General features: G+C 37.8%; 1 protein-coding gene across 1 annotated transcript in view; it reads right to left on the bottom strand.

The window, feature by feature from the left end:
• Positions 1 to 22,928, bottom strand: part of LOC126470028 (E3 ubiquitin-protein ligase HUWE1) — a 458,288-nt gene that overhangs the window by 28,313 nt on the left and 407,047 nt on the right. Inside the window, exons 47-54 of the mRNA XM_050097515.1 lie at positions 21,033 to 21,183; positions 20,701 to 20,954; positions 11,759 to 12,533; positions 9,819 to 9,985; positions 8,027 to 8,217; positions 6,387 to 6,517; positions 6,030 to 6,312; positions 5,669 to 5,944 (exon numbers count right to left, since the gene is read on the bottom strand). Of these exons, the coding sequence (XP_049953472.1) occupies positions 5,669 to 5,944; positions 6,030 to 6,312; positions 6,387 to 6,517; positions 8,027 to 8,217; positions 9,819 to 9,985; positions 11,759 to 12,533; positions 20,701 to 20,954; positions 21,033 to 21,183 (2,228 nt within the window). The remainder of the gene's footprint in view (positions 1 to 5,668; positions 5,945 to 6,029; positions 6,313 to 6,386; positions 6,518 to 8,026; positions 8,218 to 9,818; positions 9,986 to 11,758; positions 12,534 to 20,700; positions 20,955 to 21,032; positions 21,184 to 22,928) is intronic.

Raw genomic sequence — 22,928 nt, 5'->3', positions numbered from 1 at the left:
TAAGAAACAGCAGAGTGCCTATAACACTTCCTTGGGGAATGTCAGATATTACTTCTGTTTTACTTGATGGCTTTCTGTCAATTACGACAAGCTGTGTCCTACCCAACAGGAACTCATGAATCTAGTCACACAACTGAGATGATACTCCATAGGCATGCAATTTGATTACAAGACGTTTGTGAGGAACAGTATCTAAAACGTTCTGGAAATCTAAAAATACAAAATCAATTCGATAACCCCTTTTGATAGCACTCATTACTTCATGAGAATAGTGTGCTAGTTCTGATCCACAAGAACGATTTTCCTGTATCCATGAGGACCATTAGTTAATAAATCGTTTTCTTCCAGATAATTAATATTAATACAGAATATGTTCCAAAATCCCACTGCAAATCGACATTAGTGATATAGACTGTAATTCAGTGGATTGCTCCTGTTTCCTCTGCAACTTTCCAGTCTTTAGGTACACATCTTTCGATGTGCGAGTGGTTGAATATCATTGTTAGATATGGAGTTATTTTATCAGCTTACTCTGAAGGGAACATGACTGGTATGCAATCTGGACCAGAAGCCGACCCTTTGTTAAGTGATTTAAGCTGCTTCTCTACACCGAGGATATCTACATCTGAGTTACACAAGATGGCAGTTTTTCTAGATTCAGATCCTGGAATATTTACGTCATCCTCTTTGATGAATGAGTTTCGGGAAAGCATGTTTAGTGCTTTAGTGACACTTATCAGAGCCATAACCATTGTTACCATGCAGTGAAGGTATTGATTGAATTTTGTCACTGGTGTATTTTACACATGACCAGAATCTCTTTTAGTTTTCTGCTAGATTTTGTTATAAAGTTTCATTGTGGCAGCTATTAAAAGCACCTTGCATAGAAGTTCCCGCTAAATGTCAAGTTTCTATAAAACTTCGCCTATCTTCTGTATTTTGTGTTCTTTTTAAAGTGGCATGCTTTTTTGTTGCTTCTGCAAGACTACTCTGACCTGTTTAGTGTACCAGGGGAGATCAGTAAATCACTTATTAATTTATGTGGTATATATCTCTCAACTGTCATTGATAAAATTTCTTTGAATGTAAACCACATCTGGTCTATGCTTACTTAGTCAGATCAGAAGGAGTGGAGACTGTCTCTTAGACAGGTGTCTGGAGTTTGTGTTTATTTTTGGTGGGCTTAGATGTTACAGTCTTCAGTCTCACTATAACTGCCTTTGTGGTCATTAATCCCTGTAACTGTCATGATGCTCTCTATTTGTTCAGGGTTATTTGTTGCTAATAGGTCAAGTATGGTTTTGCAATCATTTACACATTGCGTAGGCTACTGAACTAATTGTTTGAAATAATTTTCTGAGAAAGCATTCAGTACAATTTTGGTCAATGCTTTATGCCTACCACCAGCTTTAAGCATGTATTTTTTCCAGCATATCGAGGGCAGAATGCAATCATCACCAACAAAAATTGTAAGAATGTGATACCTATTTGAAATGAGATTCAAATGTTCTTTGAACTGTTCAGCAACTGCATCATCAGAGTCAGTGAGTCAGTAAAATTATTAACTTATTCCAGTTGTGAAGTATAACCTCTTACCCATATTAACTCACAGGAACTATCCACTTCAATTTCACCACAACATAAATTAATTCTGACAGCAATAAAAACTCCACCACTGGCTGAATTTAATCTGTCCTTTCTCAAAATGATTTTGGTACTCTGAAAAAATTTCATCTGAACTTATTTCCAGCTTTAGTCAGCTTTCTGTACCTATAACAATTTGAGCTTCAGTTTTTCCTAATCAGTGCTTGCAGCTCCAGTTCTTTCCCAACACAGCTACAACAATTTACAAGTACAATATCACTTTTTGCTATCTCTACCTTACTGTGTTTGCCCTGCACCCTTTCAGACTGACAGCCTTTCTGTAGTTTCCCCAAGACCCTCTAACAAAAAAAACTGTGCAGTCCCTTCCACACAGCCCCTACTAGCCACGTAGCTGCTTCCCGTGTGTATGGAAGCATGATCCATTAAGCAGAACTTGGAAACCCACCACCTGATTGCGCAACTCGAAGAACTTTCAGCCTACACAGTCGCAGGACCGCATGAGCCTCTGTACCAAAGGACCACAGTCAGTCCTGCCGACAATGCTGCAGATGGTGAGCTCTGCCTTCATCTTGCAAGCAAGACTGGCAGTCATTACCAATTCAATTCAGCTAGCTGGCCGAAACCAGAGAGAAACTCTTTTGCTCTTAGGTGACACACATCGTTGGTACAGACATGAGCCTACCACCCACAACTGGCTGCACCTTGTGCTCTTCATTGCATCAAGGAGGACCCTTTATCTGGAATGACTCCACCCAGTCTGCACACTGAGTGCACATTGCACCACTTCCCCTCCTTTGCAGCCATACCTCTCAAGTGCTCACCACATGCCTAATGTTGGAGCTTCCAACTACTAGTAAACCCACTCTCTGTGGGCTGAGAGGCTTCCTCTGAAACAGGGGGAACATCCGCATCTGGCTCAGAGCCTGAAACCTGTTTGTCCAAAAAACCAGGGCAGCCTTCTGATTAGCCCCATAGTAATTCTTTTGCTGCCTGCCAGACCCACGAATGACCTCCCATTCAACCACAGGTGAGGGGTCAGCCTCAGCATAGGCAGTGAGCAGGGCAGCCACAGCAGTGGACTGAATGGGACACACCTACAGTGATGCCCACTGACAGCAGGTTTAAGCTGTGTGATGGAAGCCAACACAGCCTGAAGATTTGAGTGAAGGGTCACCAACTCAGCTCACATCTGTACACAACAATCACAGTCCCTATCCATACCAGAGACAGCAAAAGATATACACTAGACAGTTAAACGTGGAATTGTGCCTGATAAATAAACACACATGAAATTAATGACTTTAAACTAAAGAGCACTCAAATATGCAAGAAAGTACAGAAATAAACTAGTAACTACATAGATAACTGAAAATAAGTTGCTCCTGTCTGTAGCTCATACAAATATGTAACAAATGAATGGCGTATTTGCCTTATTAGAAGCAGGAAAGTGAGGCGCAGTCTCACTGATGGTCTGACAGACACTGGTAATAAGAGTATGTGTTTAAAAAAAGTTGTAATATTTTTCCTTATTAAGAAGTGTACAAAATTATCCACCTTACTGTTTCAAAATTTGTGCTTTGTTATGTTTTTTCAATAAAATGTTTCCATCCAGTTTTTAGACTGTTGTTTCTCTTTTGAAATCATATGAAACATTCATGCCTCAAAGTCATGATGTTATTACAGAAGAAATACTATATGACCATCTACTGCGAGTATCTGGTAAGTTCTATAACACAACCCCAGCCTCTAATTAATTTCCACTACAATCCCCTCATTATTTCCACTGCAATTGGCAGACCTGTACCTCATATAAAAACACCCAGCACAACCATTCCCCCTCCAAGTGTAATCTGTCAGACGGGCACCATCATCATTTCTTATATGCAAATTAAACATACATCCTTTCATCAGCTTCTACCTTCCAGATTACAGACACAGTACTTAAACATGCTGCAGCCAAATAATTCTTATAATTTCAGCTATGTGCTTGATCACTGCTGTGATAAAGTATCCAACTGAACAAACTGTTCAGCCTCTACAATCTGAGCCAAACATCATTCCATGTACCACTTTGTAATGTTTTTCTTCACATGAGAGTCCAGCATCATACACTTCTACAGGTAGCCCCTCTTGTAAAAATGTTACTTTTCCTATGACATATGACACTTTTAAAGTATTTACACAAATGTTGCACTACAGGACGTGGTGTCCAAACTCCTTTGCTGCCAAGAAGGACAATGCTTTCTCACCTTGAAGTGTTCTTCATTCTCATGAATTTTAAAACGAATGTTGATATGTATGAGGGAGAGAAAGTGAGAATCTTTCATCATCATTTGCAATAAACAGTTTATGATAATAAGTAGTGACCTAAAAGTGAACTCTGCCTTCAGAAAGTTATGTACATTGTCATTCCAGGCATGTAAACAAATCGCTTATACCAAAATATTTCCGATTCCTGAAAATTTATTTCCTTAACACCTGTTATATTATGTTCTTCATAACTCAAATCTATGACACTATATTACTAAATCATTACTATCTTTGATATTTTTCTGAAGTAAAATGGAGGAAAAAGTAATCCTGCACTGTTTGGGTCACTTGCTATATTTTATTTGAATTGCCTGTGGCAACCACTAACAGTTCGTCTTCAGATCAACATAACTGATAAAAGAATGAAGAGGGGTGTGTGAGCACAAAAACATGTAACATTAAAAAGATATGAACAGTGGCAACATAAAAATAAAATCACACACAAAATTCATACCTATTATAAAGGAACACTGCTTACCAACAGAGCAAGGGTTCATACAAAACTATGCAAATTGTACAAATTAAGCTATAAAGAACATTATGTTTACAGTCATATGAGAATAGACAAGTAAAAGCCACCTTCTGTGTGTGTGTGTGTGTGTGTGTGTGTGTGTGTGTGTGTGTGTGTAAACAAAACACATATATATATATATATATATATATATAATGAGAGCAAAAATGTACAAGCCCACCCACTGAATTTTTTCTGGCCATCATCACACACTGATGTTGGGTATGTGGTGTGTGCCTCAGCCTGCTGCACTACCAGCAGGCTGAGGCACACAAACACCCACCATTGCCAAAGATGCTGCTCAACCTACTTCAGATAGTGATCTCTTTTGGCTGCCTTCTTATGTCCCTCACAAACAATTACATTTTTATTCTTACAGGTAATAATTCATATGTATTAACAGTCATGTTTTTTGTATATGTACTTTCAGTCATTACTTTGATTATGCTATTATTTTAACATTGTACATGATGACAAAGGTGGCTTTTATTTCTATAATGTCGCAGAAATATGAACACATCATCATGTGAACTGCAACATACTTCCCTTTTATCTTCATTTTACAATTTTGATAGTTATCTGTGAGTTCTCACCCTGCACTTCAGCTGCAATTCATGGTAATCAGTATGAATTACTTCACAATATTTTATTTCTATTCTGCCATCGTATCTTTTTACTTACATTGCTATCAATTTTGTTCTACCCATCCTTTTTCTTTCCATTATCAGTTATGTGGATCTGAAGATGAGCTGTATCATGGATCAATACTGGTAATATGAATAAAACATAGCAAGTGATTCAAACTGTGTTTTTCCTTTGGAGTTACAGTGGCCACTGTCCCCTGCCCCTCTCGAGACATCAGGTCTTCAATTAAATTTTTTTTTATTGAGAATTCAATAAAAAGGAGCTATATTATTAAGAAAATCATGAAAAAAGCATTATGGCCTATGGAATGTAGTTCTTCACACTATCTTCATTACACTTTTACACACCAGTATCAGTTCAATTATACCGATTGGAAACACAATTATTTAGTAAGTTTTGTCATCACTAGGCTACAGTAATGGACTCAGCACAGCATTCAGATAGTGTGTTGCTAAATACTGAACTGCAAAGACTCACCTATACACAAAGTTTTAATTTAATGTAATCATCCATATGGGAGACATTATTTAATTTTTGTATGATATATTCTATTCCGTAAAGACTCTGCCAAGTCAGTAAAGAGAGAGATATGTTTACCTTCAAACACAATATAGAATCTATTTTTCCATTCATCTGCACTGCGACGATGCAGTTCTCTAAATGAATCTTCGAACACATGGCTTCTCCTGACATGTACAGCTAATTCTTCTCTGCGGATACCCTCATCCATTCGCTCTAGCTCTGACCGGAAGTAGCGCCTCTTTACATCAAAATCCAAAATCCTTGTATGGTCTACAAGCACAGCAAATGGTCCATCAGCTATATTTATTGTCGACTGCCGCAGTATTTCATTGAGGACAACTCTGTGGGTTTCTGGTGAGCAAAGAAAGATTTTAAAAATTTTAAGAGTCACCGTAAGCAATGTAATGACACCCTGTTAAAAAGTAACAATAAGTACCAGCAAAGACTAAGAATTTTGGTTTTGTTGGAGGTCGTGGAACTGATACCGCAAACAAACTCTCCCAGTCTACTCTGGAACTGCTCGGAGAGGACTGTGGGTTTGCACTTGCTTCAGAATCTGGAGGTAGTGGTGAGACCGGGGCAACACTTTGTTGTGCCACACCAGATGTGGAAGCACCAGCCTGTTCAGCTTGAGTCACTTCCTGCCCTTTTGGTGCAGTTTTCTTCTCTTCACTTTGGGGAGGAGGAGTGTGCACAAGAAAAAATGCTTCTACTGCAGGCTGGAAATAAAATTTGACGTAAGTCATGCAACCACAAATTGTGTATTATCAACAATGTACTAACCAGTTCTTACCTGCAAAACAAGAACTGCATGAGAATCTGGGGTATTGGACAATTCACTTAAGCAAGAACTCAATACGTCCCACAAGTCATCGAGAGGGAGCAAAGTTGCCAAGTGCGGCACTTCATTTGCTTCCGGATTTGCTGAAGAAAAGAAGTATTTTTTTTTTTAATGTGAAAGTTTCTAATGTAAGCAGATGTTTAGTATCATCAGAGCTAAGTATCACACAAACAGGAAAAAAAAAAATAAATGTGAATCTAAAGTATTTTATTTCCATAATTACATGAATGCTTGGTATCTGTTCTTTCAGAAATGTCCAAAAGAATAGACATCCCAAATTCATATAATTGGGTCATTTCAATGGGTTATGAATCCACCACCTTCAGTGTGAATGCACAATCACATTTGAACCCCGACGGGAATCTCAAAAGTAGCGAACATGGAGGACATGGACAGGGACTGTGGACAGGTTATGCTAGGTGGGAATGTGGGGTGACCAAGGGGGCATACTGAGGTAGTCCATGTAATTGTGATAAACACTGTGTCCAGGTGGCACAGTAGTTAAATGCAAATGCCTAGCAAACAGGAGATCCTGGATTCAAATCCCAGTCCGGCACACATTTTCACTTGGACCCGCTGACTCCGCATGAAGTCCCAACGCAGCTGACAGCGTGAGTTCCTTTCCTTTCCTTCTTTCTCCCTCCATCTTCAATTTACATAATACTTCCTGAATCAATCTAAAAAGCTATACAGATTATATTTACTTTTTCCTTTAACAATTTATTACCGTAGTTACCAGTAAACAATGAGTGTTATTCGGGGACTTTAAGAAAACAATAATTGGAAATATACAAAAGACTATTTTTATTTGTGTAATATTTTTATAGTCAACTCCAGCGAAACAACAGGTCTCCATGAACTGCCCATGTGCTAGTGAATAAGTTACAGTTTTTATTCGAAACATGCACTGAAATTGTCAGTACGTTGTTCTCTACTCCCCTTTCCTTTCCAAGTAGAAATTGACTACCAGTTAACTATAATGCCTTTAATTTTTATGTGAAGATCACAAATGAACCAAAAGTAATATGTTTGAAGAGATGTTATGCACAGAAGAAGAAGAAACAATTGTAAAGTACCAGCAGAGAGGAAAGTAAGTTATACCCATGTCAAAAGGAAGGCTATAGGCAAAAGAAAGACCAAAAAATATTCAAATTAGAAATAATTACACAATGTACAGGATTTAAATGCTAAGTAAATGAATAATTGTGGAAAATATAAGTTTATTATGAAATTTTATATTCACAAAATAGTTATATACATCATGGCTGCTGAATTTTGTAATACATCATGACTGCTGAATTTTGTAATACATCCTCTATACTGACAATTTGGAAAACTACGATGGAAATCATTTCTGCATTCAGTTTCACGAATTTGGCAAAAAATCAAAATCTAAGAGGCTTTTTCTTTTCCCAAGAAAGCAATTTTACAGCTCAATTGATTTATTAGTGGAAATAAGAATTTTGCCGTTTTCATGTATTTTTCCTTATCAATCATTTGATACTAACTATAGCAACAGAAATAATAAACCATGCTGAAAACTTTGTGTGAACACACAATTTAGCTTCAATCATGTCTGAACAATTACTTACCCACATTATCCTTCAGTCTTTTATGTGCCTCTTTGATGGAATCTCTTATCTGAACTATGACTTTCAGTGTTCTTAAGAAGAATGCCTGACTTGAAGTTTTTGATGTCAGCAAATTCACATTTGTTACAGACCAGTCGTAGCGAGCTTTCCCTTTGACAGGAGCATTTATTACCACACTGTGTTTGGTAAACCTGTCAAAAAGGACATATATGAATATATTTACACACACACACACACACACACACACACACACACACACACACACACACGTATTAAATATCACAGTTATGTAACAATAAAACATGAATTCCAAGTCTCCAGCCTCCAGCACATGTCTTACATGTGTGATAACCAGATACTAGTGACTGCACTGGATGAGTAATTTTACAGAGTTTTAAGGTCTCAAGAGAGTTGGACATCACTGTTTAAATAAAAAAGAAATAATGTGATGATGACTAAACAGACTCAACCGAAACAATTTGAAGTTGCTAAGCGACATGTGTTGTGAAGTGTTATGCACAGCTGGAGTATCGGAGTATCCAAGTTTTTATTTTTGTAAAAAATAAATAAATAAATAAATATTGTGATGAATGTGATGTGGAAATAATATGGATAGTATGTAAGTACTATAATACTTGACTAAATATGTTGCTTATCAACTTCCAGTTGTTTAAGTTTGGTTAATTTAGTCATCATCACATCATTTGTTTTTTATTTAAACAGGGATTTCCAACATTGAGCAATGAAACATATAATTGAATGTGTGTGTGAATTCCTACGCCACCAAACTGCTGCTGTTATCGGTCCCTAGACTTACACACTACTTAAACTAACTTATACTAAGAACAACAGACACATCCATGCCTGAGGGAGGACTCTGACCTCTGGTGGGACGGTATAATTGAATGTAAAACCCACTGAACATAGGCGCAAGCCCAAAACAGACTGTGTATTAAATAAAATCATTGTCTATTGTGACTGGTAGCAGTTGTTATTCACACCCTACAAAGAAACAGTCACGGAATTAAGCTCCATCCATCATGGATAAAATTCACTCATAGAATAAACATTGTTGGAACTAAGTACTTGTCCAAACTGATCAAGGTTTCTGGAAGAAATCAAATGTGTCATGTGAGAAACATATTCCTAAAGTAAACTATGTAAACAACCAAACAGAAATACTGATTATGAGCTACTTACTCATAGTCAGTTTTCTGGTAATTAGCGAGACAGTAACAGTGAAATAGCAATTACACATTTCAAACTGTCAAATATAGCCATATCCTGAATATTGATTGATATGTAATCTCCTCTGATATATTTATTATGCAAGACTTTAGTAAAAGTGTGTTACCAGACAAAGTTTTATTTCATGTAAGTTTAAACTGTATATGGCTACCTTGGTTATACTGAATGTAATTTGTCACTGCCAACTTTGATGATGATAGCAAATTATATAGTGAACTACTTCAGTAGGACTTAACAGGAAATGGGGAGGTATATTCGGAGAGAGATGTACTCCAAGTAAAGTTTCCAAACGCCACCTATCACAATTATGAAACAAGCCAGTGAAACAGAATAAAGCATACAAAATGCATTAAACAGCATGCCATGGCAAAAAATGTTTTGATCCAATAACAGTAGCCTCTTTATGGATGGGCTATTTCAAATGTGTGAACTGTATACCACACACTTTGTAGATTATGGATACAAAATTCTAATATAAACTTTAAGTAAATCTCAATAGGCTGGTAATATGCTATGCAAGGAAGCCTAGTAAGTTAGAACAGACCTGTCCATTAAAGTTCCTTTTGGAAGTTTATCTGTAGGTGAAGTATCATCTTCATGTTGTCTTTTCAGTCTCTTATTTGAAGCCTTCAGATCCTTCAGTACTTGCCCAATATGCTGTTTCAGCATCTTTCCTAGCTCCATGGCGCCTTCAACCAAAAGATCTAAAGTCTGTTTATGGAGAAAGAAAAAACAAATTAGTCTAATAAATAAGTGAGTGTAACTGTATCATAGTTGCATACTCTTAACATTTTTAGGAATTTGATTTGATTTAATGAATCATTTGAAGTACTCCAGTCACCACCCCACCACTCCAGCTGCCGCTAGTAACAGCAACAGGATCTTTGCTGGTTTGGAAATTTTCACAGTGTATGGTATTTACAATCCTCAGTCAGATTTTGAAAGGCTGATTATCCCACATGAGATAAGAGGCTGGGGGGGGGGGGGCATAAGTAATGAGCATCTAAACAAAAAGCAACATTTGAATCTGAAGCAGTTTTTTCACAACAGCAGCTCATCACTCGATAAAAAGCAATAGTAGCTGTAGCCATATATTACATACCATGCAGTCTGGCAAGAACAATTGGAAAGTCAAAGACAGAAATAACTGACCCAAGATATCAGGTTAGATTAGGAAAGAACTGTTAGGGGAATATGTGAACAACCTTAGCCACAATGTTACTGACTTGCAACCACTGAACAAGTGGTTGGCACATGCAGGTTTGTGTGCCAAAATGGAGGGTCTTCTGGCTATGATATAGGATCAGGTCATTATGACAAGAAACAACTGGAACTACATGCTGATGGTCCACTCAATAGAGGACAGTTGCAGAAAGTTTGGTGATCAGAAGGAGATCGTATCACACATTACATCTGGATGTAAAATCTTTGTACCCATAGAATACTTGAAAATGCATGACAAAATTCTCAAAATTTGGGATAGGACAAGAAGCTAATTTGAGACTTTTGTCTGTATTACAGATACAGTCCTCTCACTATTATAGGCAACACAACATTCAATGGAACCACAGCATAATATGCAATAAAACAATACATTGTAACTGATCTGACATAATAATGACCAATAAACCCGAGCAAGTCACCTTCCTTGTATAAGTCGTTATATCCAACACCTATAATTTGAGAACCACTTGCAGTGAGATGATGGCCAAATACAGGGATTTGGCAGATGAGGTAAAAGCCATGTGCAACATATGTCTGTACACATCATCCCTCTGGTAATATCTGACACTGACAAGACAGTAAAGTCTAAGAGTCTAGGGGATTTACAACTGCATCCTTAGCTCTTCTGGCAACTGTAGGAGGCAGCTGTAATGAACACCTGCAGAATAGTTCATCAGGTTCTCAGAGAACATAGCTAACTAAGAAATAACTTTTTGTTCAAATAATCATTATATCAATAATATGTAAAAATGTGTAAAACACCAACCACAACAACAATCTTATTATACTCTTCTCCTCCACTGAAGAGAGAAAATTTGGGCTTAACATTCCATCAATAGCAAGGAAATTTGAAATGGACTGCATATTCTGATGGGACTAGGACAGGGAAGCAAATAAGTTGCATCATTCACAAAGCAACCTGCAACCTTCCCAGTATCCATTTATAAGAACAGCACAAAAAAATCTTAATCTGAATGATCTTATGTACTTCACATTTTTATGCCATAAAGGAATCTTATCTCCTTTTAAGAAGAATGCACCACTTTACTTTTGAACTGATAAATTCTCCAGACAAGGAGTTCACAATGTATTCTATACTGAAGCACCCTACGATCATGAACTACTTGATTCCACAAGCATCTTACTGTGTCCCAAAATCCAATGGATATTCCCCCCCCCCCCCCCCCTTTCTCCCCAACGATTCTATAAGGCAACTCTAATATTATGGTTTATTTACTTGAAAAATATTTAGAAACTTACAACACGTTTTGCTGGATAGAAACAATTTGCCAAGTTGAGGAAAAGTGTTGTTATGTCCTCCAATCCTTCTTCTGAACAGCAACGAGACGTCAACACATCAACTGCCAGCTTCATGTGAGGTTTTGAAATTGGCAGAAGTTCTTCTTTTGGATTTTGTTCGCCACTGTCTTTCATATCTGTATGGACTATTTCTGGCAGTCCAGCTGATACATGTGAAAGAAGCTTCAGCAGCTTATCAACAAGTGGTTTGTTTTGAGTTATAGTGGTAGAACTCAACAGAGCAAATAATCTTCCAAATGCTGAGCCTTCAAATATTGAAGGTGTCATTTCTTCTTCATCTGAAACATGAACTAAGTATGGACGTGCAACACTTTTCCCTTTTCTAGTGCATTGCGATTCTAACTTCAATAAGACATCCCAAAAATCTGCGGCTTCTTGTCTGGCAGTACGTCCAGTAGCTTGGCCAGAACCAGATGGCGCTTTTGACTTTGATTCCATTGACTCTTTGTTCTTACTGTCCTTAGCGTCCTTGCTGTCCTTCGCGTCCTTGCTGTCCTTAGCGTCCTTGCTGTCCTTCGCGTCCTTGCTGTCCTTAGCGTCCTTGCTGTCCTTAGCGTCCTTGCTGTCCTTAGCGTCCTTGCTGTCCTTAGCGTCCTTGCTGTCTTTAGCGTCCTTGCTCACTCCTTTGATCTTGTCAATATCTCTGTTCTTGAGACACAACAGGAAGTGAACAGGTAATCCTTTTGCCATTGATATTAGCACTTCAACAGTATGCCTGGAAAAGAAATTACATTACACTTGCAACGAAGTACATTAACCCTGTACATATTAATTTTTTGGCAGATAATGTTCTAAAAAACAAGAACTTTTTTACTAATGAGAAAGTGCTTTAATGAATGTCATTACATATAGACAAATTGATATAAAATAAAGAGCTTCATATTTTTGAAGACTGCCATACATTAAATCCCGAGTATAATTGTGCACCAGACTTTCCCTAAAGTAGCCTGACACTTTACTTTTTTACTTTCTGTGTAGACACGAAGTCTACCCATGAATTTCACAAGGACTTTAAATGTTATAGTTATGCGATAAGCATGAAAGAAGGGGATGATTGCCAAGCTGACATCACAGCTTTCACTATACCACCTCGATTCCCTTCTTGCCTTTTTCCCCATCTGCATCCCAAACACAGCTGCATATCACCCATGTCTTTGAAGGATGTTTTTTCTTCACATTTGGTGAAATAATTGACGGATAATATGATCAGTCCATCACTTGGGGCTTGTGTTTTAAGCCAAATGATCTTGTACTTTTGAAGTAAAATCTGATTTATGGTGTTTTGAAATAATATTCTCGATAACAGCAATACTGGACTCTAGGATTTTTCTTACCTTCTTGTTTTTTTTTGTGTAGGGCTTATGCAGTCCACAAAGCAAAATCAATGAGATGGGGAAACTTTTTTTTGTAACAATTCTTCCACCTTTACAAGTCGCTGGTTTGTTAACCGGGTGCTGATCTGCCTCATCCAGCATGTTATTCTGTGCCTTGCTTCAACACTTCTCCACGACTTTTTATTTTACTTCACCATTGTGAATTATCTAGATAAATGACAATCTTTTCTAGCTTCCATCAAATTACTGCCAGTTCATCCTTCTTTAGTTTCCTATGAGGAATTAATGAACACATCTCTTCTGGACAGCCACACAGTTCCATACATATTAATTCTCTCGGTAACAATTAAGTCTGCAGGTTGTCAAGATCTGTAGTAGTTATTAACAGAAAGGCAGTAACTGTTATTCAAAAGTAGTTTTACTGCTGTCAATACAATCCGAGTTGACTGTAGTGTATCATTATACATTTCACCCAACTTAATTTCTTTTCCTACATATGTAATGGTACCTCACAGCCTCCCCCCCTCCCCCCTCCTGCATAACCACTTTTGGGCTATTTTAGCATGATGGATACAATTCCAGATTTTGCTGTTTTCATTGGTAGATACTATGGCCAGTCAAGCCTCCCATCACACAACATCAAACTCTCATAGATCACATAGATCATTATATCTCTGTCTGGCATGCACAAATTTTTGAATCTGTTGTTGAGTTGTTCATGTTTAGCACAAATTTTATTTAGCTTTGGCTCCATATGGTTCACAGGATTGTGTGACTAACTGTCAGAAAAATGGAAGCACTTACTTGGCATCAGAATTAGAGAAAAACTCTAGAGCTTTCAAAATAATGGTGCAGCAAGCATGGGTGATTTGTCCAATAAATTTGATAATTAGGCTTCATCAAAATTATTTAAAGCAGTACAACAGTGATAAACACTTACAGTTTGTTACTGGTAGTGTCTTTCCACTGAAAAATGCATTGCACTTTAGAATACTACTTGTCTCTGTGACAATGATGTTTATCAAGTCATTGTTTATGACCTACTCCATATAACACATTATATAATCTGCACACTTTTCCAATAGATGAATTACAGTGTTTCCTTTGAACAAAACTCTGGCTATAGCACAGCACACAATTATTTCACACCACTGGTGAGCAATTGTCAGTCCTCTCGCAAACTGTCATCACTTTCAGCCTGCAATGAAGTAATATCATATTCTTCAAGTTCCCGAGTCACTAAATCAATGGCAAACTCAGGATCACTAAAGCCATCCATTTTAAAAATCACTGGTTACACGACATAACAAGACAGCGACAAAGTGTGCATTTTGTTGGCAGATATCCAACACTGCACACAGGAAAGGCAGTGGCAACTACTTCAACCGAAACAAGACAGTGAAATTACAAATGCTGGACTGGATGCTCTCTACTGGCTGACAACTCAACTGCTATCACTGAAATTTATATAATCAATGTTTTTATTTTTACAAAGGTCTGTGGTTATTGTTGCCCAAGTAAACTGAAGATATATAGGTAGCACGGAATTTTATGTTAAGCGGTTATTGTAACAACAATGTAATGTCTAACTTCCCACACAATCTATTATGACTCTACTTAACAAGTGTCTCTCTTTTGGCTTAAATGGGTAGTTTGGTAGCTTCCTTTATCAAGCAGTATATCAAATGATACATATCTTGGGACACTGCACTTTAAATTATCACTCTCCTGTGAATACTGTCATGCCTAGAATATAATGTGAAATGTGTAATCATTTAATTAGCTCAGGAAGTATTTTGGTATGAGATGTTTAATCATTATTTACTGCTGCCAAACTCCCTATGTAAGCAGCAGGCAAATAAAAACAAGATAGATGGAAAAAAGGAAGTAAACTGTGCAGTAATCACTACAACTGTTCATACATTTGTTCCAGTGTGAGACAATATTGTCAGTGCTTTCAGAGGAAAATGGTTGTTTTTGCCTAAGGAATGATAATTGTATCCAGACATACACCTCTTTGTCCAAAGCAAGTCTACAGCCAAAAATATATTTCTCCAGGGCTTCAATAAAATGAAAATCAGATGGGAGATATTCAAACTGTATGGAGAATGTGAAGGGCTTCCCTGTGAAATGTCTACAGTGTAGTCAAAGCCACAGGCATGCTAGCTCTGGGAAATTCATGATGCCCTTTTTCATTGACTCCAACGGTCCACTGTTCATTGACTTTCTGGAATACAGCTTCACAAAATTAATATGAACACTTTGGAATGACTGAAGCACGCAAAGTCCAGATGCCCAGGAATATTTATGGACAGCATCATTCAGCTGCAGGATAAAGCCCACCCCACATGTTGCCAAGAATGTTTAGAGTATGCTGCACAAGTTTCACTCTGAAGTCCTTATACATCCTCCATACATTCCTGATCTCTCCCCATGCAATTTACATATTTTTGGAGACCTGAGAAAAGACATTTATGACTGTCTATTTGCTTCATATTATGAGGTGGATCCCTGGGTACAATCACAGTTGCATGGGCAACTGGAAACATTTTTCTGTGAAGGCCTTAACCATCTTGTCTCACTGGGGGATAAATATACTAACAGTTATGGTGATCACTTTTTCCATTTGCCTCATTTTCACTTTACTTTTATTTTTATTTATTTATTTATTTATTTATTGTTCCGTGGGACCACATTTAGGAGAAGTCTCCATGGTCATGGAACGAGTCAATACATGAAATTATAACACGATTGTAGAAACAGATAAAATGAAATATAAGAAACATATTCAGGCGACAAGTCGTTAGTTTAAATACAGAAATCAAAAATGTACACTGGAATTTGCTTAATTTTGTATCTCTTCCAGGAGCTCCTCGACAGAATAGAAGGAGTGAACCATGAGGAAACTCTTCAGTTTAGACTTAAAAGTGTTTGGGCTACTGCTAAGATTTTTGAGTTCTTGTGGTAGCTTATTGAAAATGGATGCAGCAGAATACTGCACTCCTTTCTGCACAAGAGTCAAGGAAGTGCATTCCACATGCAGATTTGATTTCTGCCGAGTATTAACTGAGTGAAAGCTGCTAACTCTTGGGAATAAGCTAATATTGCTAACAACAAACGACATTAAAGAAAATACATACTGTGAGGGCAACGTCAAAATTCCCAGACTATTGAATAGGGGTCGACAAGAGGTTTTCGAACTTACACCATACATAGCTCGAACAGCCCGTTTTTGAGCCAAAAATACCCTTTTTGAATCAGAAGAATTACCCCAAAAAATAATACCATATGACATAAGCGTATGAAAATATGCGAAGTATACTACTTTTCGTGTTGAAATGTCACTTATTTCAGATACTGTTCTAATGGTAAATAAAGCGGCATTTAGTTTCTGAACAAGATCCTGAACATGGGCTTTCCACAACAGCTTACTATCTATCTGTACGCCTAGGAACTTGAACTGTTCCGTCTCGCTTATAACATGCCCATCCTGTCTGATTAAAATGTCAGTTCTTGTTGAATTGTGGGTTAGAAACTGTAAAAACTGAGTCTTACTGTGATTTAGCATCAAATTATTTTCCACAAGCCACGAACTTATATCATGAACTACATTATTTGATAATGTTTCAATATTACACACAAGATCCTTCACTACCAAGGTGGTGTCATCAGCAAACAGAAATATTTTTGAATCACCTGTAATACTAGAAGGCATATCATTTACATAAATAAGGAACAGCAGTGGCCCCAGCACCGACCCTTGGGGAACGCCCCATTTAACAGTGCCCCATTGGGACTGAACATCATTACCACTCTCAATATTGCGGAGGATTACCTTCTGCTTTCTGTTCTTAAAGTAGGAGGCGAACCAATTGTAAGCTACTCCCCTTACTCCATAATGTTCCAACTTCTGCAGTAATATTTTGTGGTCAACACAGTCAAAAGCCTTCGTTAAATCAAAGAAAACACCTAACGTTCGCAACCTTTTATTTAATCCGTCCAAAACCTCACAGAGAAAAGAGACTATAGCATTTTCAGTTGTTAAACCGTTTCTAAAACCAAACTGTACATTTGACAGCAAATTATGTGAATTTAAATGCTGCAGTAACCTTGTATATACAACCCTCTCAATAACTTTAGCAAACACTGATGGCATAGAAATAGGTCTATAATTGTCAACATTATCCCTGTCTCCCTTTTTATAAAGTGGCTTCACTACCGAGTACTTTAATCGGTCAGGAAACCGACCACTCCTAAAGGAAAAGTTACAGATATGGCTAAGTACTGAGCTAACATACGTGGAACAATACTTCAGTATTCTGCTAGATACCCCGTCATATCCATGAGAGTTCTTGGTCTTTAGTGATTTAATTATTAACTCAATCTCCCTCTTGTTAGTATCATGGAGGAGCATTTCAGGTAACAGTCTCGGAACACTTTTTTCTAAGAGCGCTATATGATTCCCTGTTGGGACTAGGTTTCTATTTAGTTCACCTGCTATATTCAGAAAGTGATTATTAAGTACTGTACATATATGCGACTTATCAGTAACACGGACATCCCCACTACGCACTGATTCTATATTCTCGACCTGTCTCTGCAGACCAGCCACTTCCTTTACGACTGACCATATGGTTTTAATTTTATCCTGAGACTTAGCTATTCTATCTGCATACCACATACTTTTTGCCTTCCTAATAACTTTTTTAAGCACCTTACAATACTGTTTGTAATGGGCTGCTGCATTTAGATTTTGACTGATTCTAACGTTTTGATATAATTGCCACTTTGTTCTACAAGATATTCTTATCCCTTTAGTCAGCCACCCAGGCTGCCTGTTTGTGCTAGTACCCTGTTTTGAACGTTCTAACGGAAAGCAACTTTCAAAGAGCACGAGAAAAGTCTTGAGGAAAGCATTATATTTATCGTCTACTGTATCAGCACTATAAACATCTTGCCACTCTTGTTCCTTGATAAGGTTTACAAAAGTCTGTACAGCAACTGGATCAGCTTTCCTAAAACGTTGGTAACTATATTTAACATGTGTTGCAGCACAAAAAACTTTTAGACTTAAAATTTGTGCATCATGATCTGAAAGGCCATTCACCTTTTTGCTAACAGAATGCCCTTCTAATAATGACGAATGAACAAAAATATTGTCTATGGTTGTTCTACTGTTCCCTTGCACTCTTGTTGGAAAGAATACGGTTTGCATAAGATTATATGAATTAAGGAGGTCTACCAGCATCCTTTTCCTTGCACAATCACTTATACAATTAATATTGAAGTCACCACATATAACTAACTTTTTGTATTTCCTATAAAGTGAACCAAGAACCTCCTCTAGCTTTAGCAAAAATGTTGTGAAATCGGAGTCTGGGGATCTATAAATAACAACAGTAAGAAGTTTAGCTCCACTAAATTTAACAACACCTGCACAACATTCAAACACCTTTTCGGTGCAGTACTTTGAAACATCAATTGACTCAAATGGGATACCGTTTTTCACATACATGGCCACTCCCCCACACCGCAAAGAGCTCCTAGAAAAGCTGCCAGCCAACCTGTATCCTGGTAAAGGAAGCCTCTGAATTATCTCCTTATTTAAGAAGTGTTCAGATATACCAATAATTTCAGAGTCAACATCTATAAGCAGTTCACTAACTTTATCTCTAATACCTTGTATATTTTGATGAAATATACTAATTCCCTCATTAATCGGATACCCAAGCTTTGTAGAGAGTGGTTTCTTTGTTAGAGAGACTTCCCTTAAGCAGGAATACCTATCAGCTGACTTCAATCTAAAAAAGGTACAGCTCTAACACCCACAACTACCGGAATTTTCCCATGAGTGATCCCACCACCCCCACCTATGCTGTCACCTATAAGTTTTGCCAACCTCCCCTTCCCATACCTGTTGAGGTGCAGGCCATGTCTAGTGAAACCCGTCCTACTGATAGACTCCACCGACACCACTGAAATGTGACTCATGCCTTCTGTCATCAGCGCACCCCCAAGTCTCATGTTATTACGCCTGACGGCTGTATTAAGATGAGGCCGATCGTGACGCTGAAACAGTTCCACGAAATGCACATTCGTGTTGCCAGTCTGAGTGGCTATCTTTTCCAGGTCACCATCTATGTCATACTCCCCATCCCTATCAATACTATTACCAGCCCCACCCACAATCACTACCTGATCCTCTTTAGTAAAATCCCTACATAACCCCCCTATGTTAAAAGTCACCTGAGCCAATCCTGCATTAGGCTTCACAATGCTGGTGACCTGGTACTCACTCCCCAAAACTTCCTGCAACTGCTGGCCTACACCTCTACCATGAGAACTACCTAACAGCAGAACCTTCTTCTTTCTCTTAGACTTTGCAACTGTCCTAGCCACCGTAACTGCTGAGGTCTGCTGCATACTTCCTACATCTACAGCTACTAGAGATTCCTCTCCACTAGACTCTGACAGTTGGTCATATCTATTACAAACACCAATAGTAAAACTATCTGAAAATCTCCTTCTCCTAGCATATCTCTTGCCAACAGCCAGCTCCCATTCCCCAACCCCCCTCTCCCTCCTCATCCTATCTAGCTCCTCCTGTGCGTTTTTCAACTGCACCTGAAGGGCACAGATCTTACGCTCCTGCTCCTCTATCAACTTACTCTTGCTACATAACCTGCAGTTCCAGGAGAGGATCTCACCAGAATGCCCACTGGCTTCCCCACTGCATTCCCCCCAGTGAAAATACTTCGAACAAGTCTCACACCGCAATCCACTACTCACGAACCTACGGCAAAGCCCACACTTCTCACTCATGGTAAAATTTTACAATTATTGAAACAAGAAAACAACTTTATCTAAGTTCCGCTACTACAATAAGAAGATGTTAAAAACTGACTACAATAATGACAAACTTGCTCTACAAGGGAAGTAACTACTATTATTGACAGTATTAATCAACAACAAATGAGAATATAACAAAATACTAGCACAGAAAGAAAATCAAACGTCTAATGACAGTAACGAAACTGAAAGCAATTCGCAAAAATTTCTTCTGAAGTTATTTCACCGGAAAACACCAAGAACACCGGTTGAAGACTACTAAAGTTCCTAAATAAACTACTATACACAAGCAATTAATTAGTACTTAGCTTTCGATGCGCCGCTACAGCTGCAACTCCTTAACCCTTGTACCTACTGTTGACTACAAATAGTTTGAATTTCTCTTTCCTTCTATGCTGCGAAGAGTCTATTAAATGTCTGAATTTGTTCACATTAATTATGAGTCATTTTTAAGAATTCTTACAGACTCAACTTCAGTTTATCGGAGTTAATTTTTTGTGCTGATTTAAGTTCAATTTCTTTACATATTTAGCCCTAAAGGGCACAAGTAATGTCAATAAACTTAACTGCTACTATTAAACTTAAAGAATAATGTAAAATTGTACAAAATTGGTATAAGATATAGTACAGAAAATACATTACACATAACATGTGTGTGCTAAATCTTGGCACCTACAATACTACAAACAGACTTAGTACCTGAAAACCACAGGACATGCCCGAGTCTGCAGTGTGATGTAAGTAAGTCCACGTTTTGTTGGATATTTAATAAGAGAAAATACTTCAGTTACTCTGCCCAGGGCATAATTGAATGTAGTGTTTAGCCACGCTCCATGAACAGTTACAATATTTGGAGCTGGTGACTGAGATTGTGACCTTGTTGTCATTCGCTTTGGCTCAGGAAGCGAATTTTTATGAGCAAAACTGCATTTCTCCAAAATAGACAGTAAAGCCTGCAACAAGAGCAATTTAATTACACTCAAAATAAGTATCACACACAACTTCATTTAAGTTGAGATTGAAATCCTTACTTTCAGTATCCAGTCTCTTGTAGGTGGATGGTAACATAAATTCCGCAAAACTCTGTGAAGACGACCCATGTTCAAAGCCGAATCATCAATGAACAGAAGTACTAAGAGACACGATACTGATTCACTATCCAGCAACGCACGTCCTCCAGTCCTATCAAAAAAATAATATCATTGTCAATAAGGAATAAATGATAGGGGTGATGGGGGAGGGGGGGGGGGGGGGGGGGGGAGAGAGAGAGAGAGAGAGAGAGAGAGAGAGAGAGAGAGAGAGAACAATCAATGTCACCTAAAAACTAAGTTAAACACAGTTTATTCTTACCTATAATCCAGTGACAGGGCCTGCAAGTTTGGTTTTCTAGATCTGAGACTGTCAATAATGTACCTCAGCAGCCATACAAATCTTGCAGCAAACAATTGTTCCTGTCTTACTCTGTGCTGAACAATCTCTCTGAGAACTTACTAGACAGCAAACTTTACTACATAACCAATTTCATTTTAACAACTGGCTCATCTCTGAGAGGGAACATAACACAAAAATGGTAAGGACACAAGAAGCCACAATACCATACAGGTTACTGCAGTGCTTTCCATGATGTTCTAGAGAGGGTTTTCTTTATGTCCATGGACACTAAGCCTCATGACAAATATAAATATTTGAGTAGCTTAACCACTTAAGAGTCACATTATGTTTTAATTACTTTAGTTTCTTGGTGTTTTCCCTCATCCTACTCCTATCATGATGTCTTGCCATTTTCCAGAAGACCACCATCTCACCTTACTAATAGTCACTTTCGTACTTCAGAAAAATTAATAAAGGAAGTAAGGAAGGAATGGAAGAAATGGAAGAAATTAGTCTTCTCTCAATGACCAGGTCAGTAGGGATGGCTTACAAGACTGAAATGAACAATAATGGAGCAACAAATCGGTAATGTCCTTGTCTACAAAACTCGCAGCATTTGTGCAAAACTAGTAACAAACTGTAAAAACATCAGTCACTATGACTGGAGGGGATTTGAAACCTGCTCATCCTCATTAACAATCACATATCTTTAACGACTGCACCACCTCCCTCAGAAATAAAACTAAAAATTAATCCACAGAGATCATGTGCATTTTGACAATTTCCATCTGTTCCACATCGAGTGAGTCCAATTTTACAGCATGTATTCTACCACTGTGACTTTCAAATCACAAACCAATTTTGAAAATCATTGCTATGAAGCTATTGACAGAGTAAAATGTGGTAAGGATAAAATTTGTTGGAACACAGTGTTTACAGAACAGCCCTTTCACTGATCTTATCCACACATTCGAACTATCTCATAATGGCAAATGGATTGTGTGGTACTGTGGTTAAGATGTTAGTTCCATTTATAATCAGTTGCTGTTCTTTTATGGTGGTATATCTTGTTCTTCACATTTCCAATTTCTTGAAATTTTTCATAACTTTTATAAGACAGATTGTTTTCACTTTACACAATCTGGACATCTTTCAACATACTACCAAACTGCTGCCCAATAATTTGGCAACATTCGTCATAAACAAGAACAGTCTCTTTTTTTTTAACAATGTATAAACTGTGAAAGTCTGAATAGTTCTTAAGGAAGTGGTCCAAATTCTAGAACAGCAGAGAACAGACTGATTTCCTTTAAACACACACACAAAGCATGCCACACTTATGTGTTTGCTTACCTTTCGTACAGTAGGCAGATGCTTGTGGGAGCACTACTTTCAACAGCATGTTAGCTGTCTGTAGCATTGGTATCTTGTGCCTATTTGGTTAAGTGCTACATACTATGCTCTCTTTAAAGGCTCACCCCAATGTCACAGAAAGAAGTATACACTTCCATTTAAAAAGTTGTCAGTTTGGCAGCTATATATACCAAAAATTGTTT

Source organism: Schistocerca serialis, chromosome 3, assembly GCF_023864345.2.
Source record: "Schistocerca serialis cubense isolate TAMUIC-IGC-003099 chromosome 3, iqSchSeri2.2, whole genome shotgun sequence".
NCBI classification, from domain to species: domain Eukaryota; kingdom Metazoa; phylum Arthropoda; class Insecta; order Orthoptera; family Acrididae; genus Schistocerca; species Schistocerca serialis.
This window is presented reverse-complemented; position numbering and strand designations above follow the sequence as displayed.